This window comes from Spinacia oleracea, chromosome 1 (genome assembly GCF_020520425.1).
Source record: "Spinacia oleracea cultivar Varoflay chromosome 1, BTI_SOV_V1, whole genome shotgun sequence".
NCBI lineage: Eukaryota > Viridiplantae > Streptophyta > Magnoliopsida > Caryophyllales > Amaranthaceae > Spinacia > Spinacia oleracea.
The window spans coordinates 128,154,951-128,167,800 of record NC_079487.1 but is presented as its reverse complement, the minus strand read 5'-3'; the positions used below and the strand labels follow the sequence as shown (position 1 = coordinate 128,167,800).

Sequence of the window (12,850 nt, the reverse complement as noted above, 5' to 3'; positions counted from 1 at the left end):
ACTAATTAAGATTAGATTTTCATCCTTATTATTATTAATAATTTGTTTCCTAATATTTTACTACCTTAATATTTCATTCCTTTTTTACTATATTATATGTTGCTCTCTAGGTAGGGATTTATAAACCTTTCAAAAATTCTGAATTTAGTTGGACTTTTAATTTCGAGGGAATGAGCGATTAATTAAACAATTGGATAAAAAGTTAAAGTCCAATTCAATTTGTTTGAGAGTCCAGTGCAATCTAACAAGTTTGGAATTTTGGATGAACTAACCTTTTCTTCTCCTCCATCTCCGGTATTTTAATTAATTAATAATTAATACGGAGTACTAGTTTTTGGTGTTTGATTTTTCTCAACACTGCTCTCGAAATTGGGCAAGCGCCTCTTATTATCAACGTCGGATAATCTTCTTTTGCCACAGGTTTGTTTTTTCCTCTTATTCTCCTTTCATCTACAACAATTCTTTTTGAGCTGTTTTGATTGTCTGTGAATAGTATACTTTGCGAATTTGGATGTTTTTCCCTGTTCATGTACTACGTGCTCCCTTCGTATTTTAAAGGAAAATTTGTTAAAAAAATCTTTTATAAATAAAAAATCGTGAAAAAGGACCTTCTAAAAACAAGTGGTGAGATAGGACATAAATTCGAATTTTTATTGTGAATTGGGACCCATACTTATTTTCCGGTGATTAACCCATTTCTCCGGCGTTGATCCGCGCGTGCATATCACATGACTTAAGAAAATGTTTTTTTTTTTTTTTAAGTTTTCCCCTCCAATTCCCCCCTTAACCACCTAAAAAGACCTAAAAAAGACTTTTTGACAATTTTTTGATTATAAGATAGAAAGTGGGGGGTAACGGATGAATTATTTATTTTACTCCGTAATAAAAAGATGATGGAGTAAGTGTAGTCGTGTAGAGCCCACATGAAAGAGAGAAATATTAATATAATTTGAGGTTGAGACTAAAATATGTCAAAAAAAAAAGAAAAGTGTATCTCTTTTTAAAATACGGCTTTCTAAGGAAAAAGGAAGTGTATCTCTTTTTAAAATACAGCTTTTAAGGAAAATGTATATTTCAGTATTTCTTATTTATTGTTTTTCGGAGGACTTAGGGGCTAAAATTGATGATAGTATTTTTTAGGCCCTATTTGGTTCAATATTAGTAAAGGAAGGGAAAAGAAGAGAAAGGAAGAGAAAGGTAAGGAAATAAAATATATTTTTCCATGTTTGGTACAATGAATGAAAATGATAGGAATCTCATGTTTGGTACAACATTAGTAAAGGAAGGGAAGGAAAGAAAAAAAACGTGAGTTTAAGATTTCATATTTTGTTTGACAGACTTAATTTTTTTCTTTCCTTCCAAATTCCTCCAATTTTGGGAGGAAAGGAAAGTAAAACTTTTATACAAAGAGCTTTCCTTCCAATTCCCTTCATTTCCTTCCACTTCCCATATAATTTTTTGAACCAAATATAAGAAACCTAATTTTTCCTTTCAATTCCTCCCAACCAAATAAAGCCTTAGGGTTTTAATTTGGGGAATGAAATTTTGTCAATGTTTGTTGCTTTCTATTGAATTGTGTTGGGAAAGAAAATTGAAGATTCAATATTAGAGTACAAGTTTGATTGCTTTTCTTTGTTTATTACTCCCTCCATTTCTTTTTGATGTATCCATTTGGAATCTGGTATTGGTTTGTATGGGTATAAGTGTAATGATTGGGTATAAGAGATTATAATAAATAAAGGAGTGAGAATATAATAAAGAAATAAGGTAAGAGAGAGGAGTGATAATGATGGGTGATAAAGGAGGTGAGAGAGTGAGTATATGGGGAAGGGAAAAGAATTAAATATTATGGGTGGGGAAAATTAGGTGGGAATATGGGTAGAATCTTTAGGTATTTTAGTAATTAGATAGAAATATAAGGGTATTTTAGGATAAAATGTATGTCCAAAAATAGAATAGATTCTAAATGGATACAACAATATGAAACGCTTAAAATGGAAACGGATACAACAAAAAGAAACGGAGGGAGTACTATATTTAGGTGTTGGTTTTATGATACATCTCTAATTTGTATTAGGTTTAATTTTTTAGATGTTATTGGAGTATGACTTGTCAAATGACAACTATCTGGACTTTATCGAGGAGCTACGTGATAAAGCAAAAGATGAAAATAAATCTTCCCATGGACGTCCTATTTTGCCTCTGGAAAGTGATGCCAATCCATCCTATATTAGTGTTTTGTTGCGAGAAGGTGGTATAAACAAGGGTTTACTGAAAATTAGAAGGTTTGATCTCCGTTGTTGTATCAATTATCAAGATCATTTGGGTAATCTGCTTGACATTGATGAATATGAATTATATGATGATGATTCTAAAGTAATAATTCATGGGTTAGAGGGTTTAATGATAGGGTTATCCACATTTACAAATGCTGTCAATTCTCTGCTCGATTTCTCTGAAAATGTGGGTACTTCTGTGCTTGTGAAGTGCGGTCAAAAGAATAATAATGTGAGAACTTCACTAGCTGTTTTATGTTTTGTGTTGTTTGAGGCTACAAAACTAGACATGTTTTCTTGTATGTTGAACAATGCTTTCAAGTATCGATTTGAAATTCATTTGTCGTCATGGTTGTTGAATCTTATTAATGATTGGGGAGCTTTTTCGGCGGAGTTGTTGGACATAGGTAATCATTTTGATACTGATTGCAATGACTACGTACCCCATCATACTAATGCCTGGCATGATAGAAGACGGGTGATTGGAGTTAACTGTGGAGATGTCGCCCTATGACACCCGTGTTTCTTCAATGGTTAGAGGTAAAAACGGTTATGCAATTGTGTACTATTCAATATTCTTGGATGCGATTGAAGCAGAAGTGGAGGCAACACTTTTGTGGAAAGGAGAACCTGATACCAATCATGAAGTATGTGTTTGTGGAAGACTTTTTGCCCGTTATCGTGATTTTACATATGCCGATGATTTTTTAATAAAATATTATCAAAAGATGTTTTTTAATAAACCTGTTGACAAGGAGTTGTGTATGGTTCCAATTCCATGCGCATCAGAGACATGCAAAAGGGGAGAATGGTTAAAGGTTGGGAAAGCCATTAAACTATCTAGGTCAAAGGTGGCTGTACGTGTGAGTGATTCACTAGTAATAATTGCTGATTTGAAGACTTGTGAATTGTGATGGTAAGCCCATTGTTACCGGCTCTATGGAGTGGATTCCTAGAACATTGGGTGGTTTCGAGGGTATTATGGTAGGGGATCCCACTGATTCTATTGAAATTTAAAGCCCTCTGGGCTGTTCTATATAAGAGAAACACAAGTACCAGGAAGAAACAGACAAGATATTGGAAGAACAAAAAAACGACAAAGGTAGAGAAAGTAAGAAGAGATAACATGATTTTGTAACTCTAATGAACCAAAGGTAGATAATAATAATTCAGATAACATAATTAAATACATGCAGTTTGTGTTTCTTTCAGAATACATTCTCAGTTCTCCCTACTCCACTAAAAATGGTTTTAACATTAACATGGGGAGCTACTTGGATGTGGATACTCTGATCCGTATGACCAGCAAACCACTACCCGAATAGCAATGTCATCATCCCCCCTAATGTGTCAACTATGGATCTCGATAGTTTAATTTTGCTCCAACGCTCAACCTTTACTGATTCAAGATCTCCCGTTTTCAAAAGTGTTGTTTTACAGTAATCCTTGATATCAGAATCGTTGTCACTCTCAAAATGACCATATGAAGCAAATATATTCCCATGTACTGTGTATGTAACAGCAGTAGGTACAACATTAACATCAATAACTTCAACCTGAACCCAAGCTTGAACAGCATGTAATAGAATCGCATAATACATTGTTATACAACTCCCGTCAGGACCTTCAAAATGTGCAGAGAGAGGTTGGTCATATCCAGCTAATAGATGTTTGTAGTGAGCTTCATCATCAGACAATATATCAGTCGGATCACTAAAGTTCTTCCAGAACGGACCTCTAGTTATGCGGGCAACTTCAGGATCCATTGCATCCCATGATAATTGCCATTGACAGAGGGCAATATCATTTAAATCCTTTCCATCCCAATCCCCGCGAAACCAAATGTCAATATTGATGGAGAAACCAATGACCAGAGAGATAGAACGAGGAGGCCCCTGTTAAAGATATGCTGTAATTTTCACGTATATGCTCTGAATTTCCCTGATTCCTATGGTACAATGTAAAAGAGCCCTCTGAGTCAAAAACTTCAATCTTACCGTACAGTTCTCCATGTCTTTCTGTGTTACTGAGTTTGTCGATCCTGACCTCAAATACCTCAACTAGGGAGGTTGTATTAATAAATCCACGATTTATTTCCATCCTCTCCAATGGTGGAAAAGTTTGATTTTTAGCTTGGAATTGTTCTTCCTTAGTAAGACGATTACTTGATTTTGACTTTGATTTTGATTTCTCTTTCTCTTCTTTCTCTTTCTCTTTCTCTTCTTTCTCTTTCTCTTTCTCTTTCTCTTTCTCTTTCTCTTTCTCTTTCTCTTTCTCTTTCTCTTTCTCCACAGTAGAAGAAGGATTGCTAGGTAAAGATGACATAGTTGTTGATTCCTGATAAATAACAAATATATAAACAGCTGAAACTAGCAATCAAAATAGAAAAACATACTTAACATCTTAGTAGTTCACATGTATCAAAATAATGTCACCACTTTGACTCCCCTATTATTGATAAACTTTTATAGATTTTACTATTTGATAACTAAAGATGTTGATGACCAGAGGGTTTGCTAGACAAAACCAGACACAAGGTAGTGAATGCATTCTTGAAATTCTAAAAAAAGTTACTAGGAGGGGAAATTGACAACAGAACAACAGTAGATCAGATAGTTAGTTATTAATGAGGGAAATTTGGTGACACGAGACCAGCAGCATGCTTTGTGTAGAAGCTTCACTACTAAGTAGTCAGTACTCACTACTCACTACTCACTAATCACTACTCACTCGAGAGGAGGTTAAAGACCAATGATGAAATTGCAACCTGGTATCAGCTTCCTAAACAAATGGGTCAAGGTACAGAATTTTCTAGGATGGATGAGAGGAGCACAACAAAAATTCAACATCAAAAAACATGTCTTTTATAACATGGATAGGAGAGTTGAAAGCTAAAGACAAGCAGGGGGTCTGATGCTTTCCGCCCCTACGTGGTTCGGACTTCGGACTATGAGACCACCAAGCACATCTTTGCTAAATGTCAGTATAGCAGAAGATGCAAATTGCAATGAAATTGTTGTGTTTAGTTTATTAGTTATTATTACCATCTTTGAGATACAAGTCCAAGATTCTGCTTCTCTAATCACACCAACAACCCACTTATGAAGATTTAGTTGTTATGGTTGCCTAGGTTGCTGTCTGTAAGGTGGTTTGTTTGAGAATAACTAAAGATATTAACAGTCCAAGTTATATGTTGGCAAACATGAAAGTGGTGGATGAAAGTGGTGGAGAACGGATGAAGTATGTTTATATTTATTAGTATTATAATTAGGTAAGACAGACAACTGAACAAGATAGTCATGCTAATGCCTTAAATTGCAGAGCTTTCCATGGAATTGCAGGCAGATCATTCACTTATTAATTAAACTATTAGAAATTTAACTGTTTGATAAACAAACAGCTGCAACGATTCACATCCAGGCAATTAACCACTCAAATTTTCAATAATTAAAACAAAAATATATAAAACCCTAACGAGCTCATCAGTCAAAATTCGACCAGAATTTATTACAAAATACTCCAAAATAAAGCAATGAAATTAAAGGAAATTAGAAATAACCTATATCTGGTGGTGATCGTCTAGCGGAGGCTGTTTGCTGCCGTCTGCGGTGGTGAGAGGAGTAAAAGAAGAAGTTTGAGAGGGTTTTTTTTTCTACTCCCTGACCTAAAATATTGCCCCAGTTACTTTTCTGTTGTCCTCCCAATAAAGTGAAGTGAAAATTGTGATCTAGAGATATACTCTCTCTGTCCCTTACTACTTGCATCATTTTGACTGGACATGCTTACCAATGCACAACTTTGACCATTAATATCTTTAACGAGATATTATAAAAACTTATAAAAATATTAATATTTTGAAAAAATATATTAAAATGAAGCCAATAATATACTCTTGTTTGTTACGTATTCATTTTATGGTGTTTCTCAATGTTTGTTATGTGGAAGAATCTTTTCTTTTACTCCCTCCGTTTCAAAATGTTTGTTACGTATTACTTTAATAGTGTTTCAAAATGTTTGTTACATAAAGAATCTTTCTATTTATAAACTTGTTACTATTATTATTTTTTGAGCCAACTTTTATTTCTAATTGGTCCAACTTTTCAACTCAATAAATGTCATTCACAATTTGACAAGTTAGCAATCTGTGTGATTTTTAATTATTGTTCATTTTGATAATAAAACAATCTTATTGGTTGTTTCAATGATTAGTGGATTGAGGTATATTTTTTTTAATAAAAGATGAAAGCAAATTTGCACTATATTCAAGAGAGTAATAAATGTCAAAATTTGGAAAGATAAAATCAGATTTATGATTGAATCTAGAACATTTAAAATTATTAAAAAAAAAAAAATCTTAATTTACGTTAATAAACGTGCCAAATTTCAAACGTAACAAACATTTTGAAACGGAGGGAATATAAGAGCATCTCCAATAGTAAGCTAATTTGATAATTAGCTTGTTATGCCACATAAGATTTCAAGCTATTTTATTGTTTAGCTAATTTGTGCTCCAATGGCTAGCAACTAGCTTGTTATTTAAATTTGTCCCACTTGTCCACTTGTCAATTAATTATTTGGCAATTTTGAGAGCTAATTGTCAAGCAAATTAGCTTGTTTAAGCTAATTTGCTTGGCCAAGCTAATTTATTAGTTTCACTCCAATGGTCTAGCTATTAGCTTGAAATTTTTATAAATTTCAAGCTAGTCTCTAGCTACAACCATTGGAGATGCTCTAAACTTATTATACTATCATTTTTTGTGCCAACTTTTAATTTTAATTGGTCCAATTTTTTTTTTTATAATAAGTCCAATTTTTTTAACTCATTAAATTTCTTTACAATTTCCCAAGTATGTTAAGTTAGTAATCTTTGTGCTTTTCCATTATTGGTTCATTTTGATAAATAAAACAATCTTATTGGTTGTTGTATTGATTAGTGGATTGAGGTTTTACTTGAGTTTATTTTTTTAATAATGAAAAAAAAGTATATTTATTATACGTTAATAAACGTGCAAAAGTTCAAACGTAACAAACAAAAAGAAATGGAGGGAGTATTATATATTAACATGTTCATATACTAGAAATAAAATAAGATCAAAATAAATTATATAAATAGTGCAAAAAGTCAAAACGGTGCAAATATTAAGGGACATAGGGAGTAATATATATCAATGGCTATAGTCTATAGAGGGACTTTTTGTATTTTACCATCCTACCCCTTTCCCCATCACAATTACTGTACATTATTTTTTTAATCATTTCTCTCATTAATGGAAGGAGTTTTACATACTTCGTATCTTTTACTTTATTTCTCTTTTTTCTTACACCAATAATTACTCTTCGAAACAAGAGTTTATTATAAAGGCTCGTTTAATTCACCTTATTTCTCTTTATCTGATTTGAATTTATTTTTTCTAAATTGAGCTACTCTGAGCTGAATTGGAAGTTGGCATATGTTCCGCTTAAACTAAAACAATAATCCAACACATAAATAAAAAAATTTAGAACATGAATGTAAAGGCAAATGAAATGAAATAATACACAAACCAACAATTATTTACAGTAGTTAGTATCTCCTCCAAATCATGATCAAAATATGTTCCATCAGATTACATTGAACTTGATGACATTGGAGTTGATGAATGCAAACTTAGCCACAACATCCTGTAGCTCATTATTGGAGTTGCTATTAAGACTCACTATTTGCGTCTGATACCCTTGTGTCTTCCTCCAAAGCTTTTTCTCAAATTAGAATTGTATACCATGCACCCGAAACTACGGAGTACCAAACACAGGAGGCATGCTACATCGCTGTCCACCAGCGATAAAAAAGACCCATACCCACCCTAAAAAAAAAAAAAATTGGAAAGATGACCCACACTTAAATAAATGTGTACAAGTGTTGCTAACTTCTTATATACTGTCATCGGTGATATAAGTACTGTCATTGTTATATATATACTGTCATTGTTGTATTAAAATACGGTCACAATCACCCAAAAAAAGAAAAGTATGTATACAAGGGTAATGAAATAGAAAAAGTAAAGGGGTCACTTAAATGAATGGATAAAAGTGTTGCATATTAAATGAATAGATAAAAATATGTATACAAGTGTTATATAAGTATTATCATCGTTTACATAAATACTGCCATTGTTGTATTAAAATACTGTCATTGTTGTATCAATTACTGTCATATTGCCGATATTTAGTAATTTGTTTGACTTTTCAACTCATATAGCGAAAATACCATTTTGCCCTGGGTATGGGCTCTTTTTATCGTTGTCCACCAGCGATGTAGCATTCCTCCCAAACACAGTGCCCATATCAGCGCCTGAGTGAAGGGGCGCTTCTCCACGATCACAGCGAAGTCTTTTTTTTTACTAATTTTAAAAGGCACATAGTACGGAGTATATTAACATGAGAAGATGTATCACACTAACACCAATGCACAACACAAATTCTCAATGGCATACGCTAGTTAGACACTTAGACCTAACTTGAACTGTTTATAAACAATGTGAGTTACTTGGACGGCTCAGTCGTCCAAGTTGGATTTGAAAAGTGATAAACACAAATTCACTGCAAACTGACAGGAATAGAGAAGAAGCGAATTTTGAACATGACAAGGTCAGTATATCAATTGTCAATATCGGAGGAACAGAAACATGAAGCAAGCCATCGACGATAAAGCACCTTGGAAAGTGGAAACAAGTGCTGGAGATAATTAGATAAATAGCATAAATTAGCATTGAAGTTAGTTATTATCTGTAATCAAGCCTGCCCAACTGATAATTACATTTAACATAAAGGATAAGAGACTTAGTCATTTATTACTGAGATAAATATGGGGCATGACAAATCATGTAGGTAAGAAATGCTTGCCATGCAGGAAAGCAACCTAGCGAATTCCGCCCATGAAGGTTCTTGGATCTGGACAGTTTCCACTGAAATCTGCTTGCGAGAAGTCAAAACCAGGGTTCTGCGAGAAAAAAAGCAAGTACTTAAGACGGTTGAAAAGTTGATGCACCATGGACCACACCTCACAACTAATTATCCAATTATAAGTAAACTGAAATATATGGACAAATCGAGCAGCTGCATCAGACAGGGCATACATAAACAAAGCATTTGAAAGTCCCACGACACAGCAAAACAATCAGAACAGATAATCACACTATTATACCTAGTGTGAAAAGATCAAAGATGTTTTCAAGCAGCGGCCTTGGATGCAAATAACCTGTTCCTATCAGGGAATATAGGAGCATGACTGTTTTGTGGCAAGTAACAAATACTCCAGCCAAAAAGGTGACATGAGACATTAACCCAAAAGCAATTATAACCACTCCAATTCAACCAAAGCCCAAAAAATCTCAACAGGATAGAGCAATAATCTGTATATACCAAGGCTTTCTACTCAGGGGTAAAGAAACAGGGAACTGAACCCAAAAGGTAGAACTACAGAGGCGGATTTCAACTTGAGCTTCCTAGGATTCTATATAATACCCATTATTCTAATGACCCGAAAGATTGCTTAGCTATGTCATAGAATTTGTCCTAACTCCATGTTTCAAAACATGCCAGCTCAGTTCAAACATCAAAATATATGATTACTTGATTAGGTCCTCAAACCAACAGATGGAACAATTTGGTGTGTTCGTCTCACATGTTGGTGTCAATTGCTAGGGATGAAAGTTCTGAAGTTAGGTCCAACTTGTTTGATCTTGATCGTGAATTCTCCATCCACTTACATAGAAGACAAGCCAGTATCAAATATATCATCCATCTCAGTGCCCTTTCAATCAAATGTTCACTGTTGGATTGATCAAGACGTGTCTTAAAGCATGATATAGAGATGTAACAAATTTTGAATTGTCCAACTGCATAAAACATTAGAAAAAACATTGAAGAATGAAGAGGTCTACACCCCCAATGAAGGACATGTCAATAAGTTGATTGCCAGGGCTCCTAATCATGAAACGATAACGCATTATAGCTAAAATATTTTGTTTAACTACCTTATCAGCCATATCAATTACTCGCCCCCCCCCCCCCCCCCCCCACCCCAATAAAACAAACAATTTTTTTTTTTAAATGATAACTGAACAACAATCAAGATATAAACAAGCAATGAAGCAAACGATCACCCTAAAAACAGCATTGCCAATTAGTTTCTAAATATTTTCACCTGACGAAAGCACAAAGAACTCTTTAAGCAAAACCCAAAAATAAATTGAGATTTGCCACTATTGTTTTTTCATTTTCTGGCAAGACAAATCGTATTGCTATTCCAATGGATAGGTTTCCACTTTCCAAAATATTTCTTATTTTAGATTATCGCAAGAATTTCCACTTAGGGCACGCTTGGATTGGGTGTAATGGATTATGGAGGTAATAAAAGTCAAACCACCATAATAAAAGGACAATGAAGGTGAATTGAGGTGGTTGCAAGGAGGGTGGTGTGGTGGTATTGTGATGAGAAGTTGTGGTAGTGGTAGTGTTGTGAGGAGAAGGGAGGAAGGGGGGAAGTAATTACCCCCAAATGAGGGTAATAATCACCCTAGTGGGATGGTGGGTAACTACTCCCCCCATGATGAGGTATTTGTTCCTCCTTCACTTTTATTTTCCTCTTGCCAACACTAGCTTGTTTCCTTTGCCACCACTTCATCCCTCGTCATCACCTTCAATTACCTTAGTTTGACTTTTATTACCCCTTTAATACATTACCCTCAATCCAAGCATGTCCTTAGTGAAACTTTACCTGATAACCTCTATTAATGAAGCACAACTAGATATGCATAACTGTAGCAGATACTACAAGTCTACAATTTGAAAAAAGAATACAATGATAACAAATTACCTCTTCTTGAAAACGCTGGAGCATCAAGCGCTTCTGCTCTTGATCTGCAGCATAAGCATCCAGCTGACCTTGACCAACGATAGGTGAAGACCATGTTAGGCCTTTCTCCCTCTTTTGCAAGGTTATATGCATCGTATCGTCCTCTGACATTCAAAAAGATAGTTCAACATCTACGAACAACGTATCATCCAGCAATCAGACAACAAAACAAGACACTACACTGATTAAACCAATAACACTGCACATCTCACAAGAAAGCCAAACCCAGCTGCATACATGTAACTACATGTTTCCATAGAACTAAGCACAAATAACATAGTTCAGCAAGAACGATCCTCTGGACTTTTTAAGCATGACGTACTTTGACATCAATTTATAAACAAGGTTATGACACAGTTGAAATTTGAAAACATAAGAGAAGGGAATCTACCTAAGTCCTAAGGTGGCTTTCACACAAAGTGAATCGCCGACCAAGCCCTGAACAAGTCCATAACACCACTTGCAACCACACATTAACTCATATACGAGTATTTTACGTTTTCTTTTGTATTAGCCACTTCTAATGTCGAGTGTTTAGACTGTTCAGAGTACCATTTTTATAACCAATTTGATGAATTCCTTAACTATATGATTCAATTCACTTGGCATACAATTTCACAATCTAGAAAACTGCTTACAGAACGAAAACTTACCCAAAGTCCAGAAAGAGGAGTCAGTCTTCACAGGATGCTCCAAATCATGCTGAAAAACCACAACAAAATTACATCATCAACAATCAAATAAGCATTTCCATCTGGAAAAATAGGAAATGATAAATCAACTAAAAATAACAACTTTATGCAAATACTAACATTAAGATAAGGAGGATTGCCTTTAATCCCAACTTCGACATGCTTAGACTGAATTTTGCTAAAAAATTGCTTTGTAGGCACATTTGGAGGTAATGTTATGTACATGTTAACCTCATCTAGGGTTTGATCCCATTCAAACACCTTCTGACCTGATAAATTGGGAAAATCCAATTGAAAGTCAAAATTTGCAATCAAACTAATCAGTCGATCGAATTCACAAGAAACAAAGAGGGGTAAAGGGATACCGTTGTGAACAAAGACATGGCGCTTATCGGGAGCCAATTTTTCGGCCATGAATATTTCGGAAATTAGGGTTCCGGCGAAGTGGTGAAGTGTTATTTGGGCGTTTCCGGTCTATAATATGAACTTCCAGATTATTCCCGATGGAGAGGACGGGGGACCAAGTGAGATTGTGAGAATACTATAAAGTATAAAATGAGTTCAATCACCCGACTATTTTGGGCAATTAGGAAAATTTGCCGAATACACTTCCCTCTGCTAACTATAACTTCAAACTTTCAAATCTATATACTTCCTCCATTTTTTTATTATTGCACCATTTGGGTTGGGCACAAGATTTAAGAATGGGGTTAAAAGATGATAAATGACAAATATACCATGTGATCTAAGTACAAATGTGATTTAACAAATGATGATAAGGACAGAAATGTCATTTTATGTGGATAAACTTACCAAAAAAGGAAATGGTGCAATTAATATGCAACTTCCGAAAAAGGAAAACGGTGCAATTATAAAAAAATGGAGGAAGTATATCTTCCGTTCCAGAAATATCGTACTATAATTGACTTTTACTCATTCACTCTTAATATCTTAAATCGCGTACAAGTAAAAATTAGAAAAAAATA

At 34.4% G+C, this 12,850-nt stretch overlaps 2 protein-coding genes across 3 annotated transcripts; both read right to left on the bottom strand.

The window, feature by feature from the left end:
- Positions 1-3,431: 3,431 nt before the first annotated feature.
- LOC110803044 (uncharacterized) lies at positions 3,432-5,972 on the bottom strand. 2 transcript variants are annotated; one of them, XM_056827655.1, is made up of 2 exons: positions 5,836-5,972; positions 3,432-4,613 (listed from the first exon to the last, which is right to left on the bottom strand). In XM_056827655.1, exon 2 carries the CDS (start codon positions 4,599-4,601, stop codon positions 4,122-4,124), a length of 480 nt encoding a protein of 159 aa, XP_056683633.1. In that variant the 5' UTR covers positions 4,602-4,613; positions 5,836-5,972; the 3' UTR covers positions 3,432-4,121. Both variants share the same exon structure in this region, with proteins under 2 accessions (XP_056683633.1, XP_021864197.1).
- Positions 5,973-8,978: 3,006 nt separating this feature from the next.
- Positions 8,979-12,479, bottom strand: LOC110803041 (uncharacterized). Its single transcript, XM_022008503.2, has 5 exons — positions 12,230-12,479; positions 11,985-12,133; positions 11,826-11,874; positions 11,134-11,276; positions 8,979-9,255 (listed from the first exon to the last, which is right to left on the bottom strand). Exons 1-5 carry the CDS (start codon positions 12,276-12,278, stop codon positions 9,175-9,177), a joined length of 471 nt encoding a protein of 156 aa, XP_021864195.1. The 5' UTR covers positions 12,279-12,479; the 3' UTR covers positions 8,979-9,174.
- Positions 12,480-12,850: the final 371 nt, after the last annotated feature.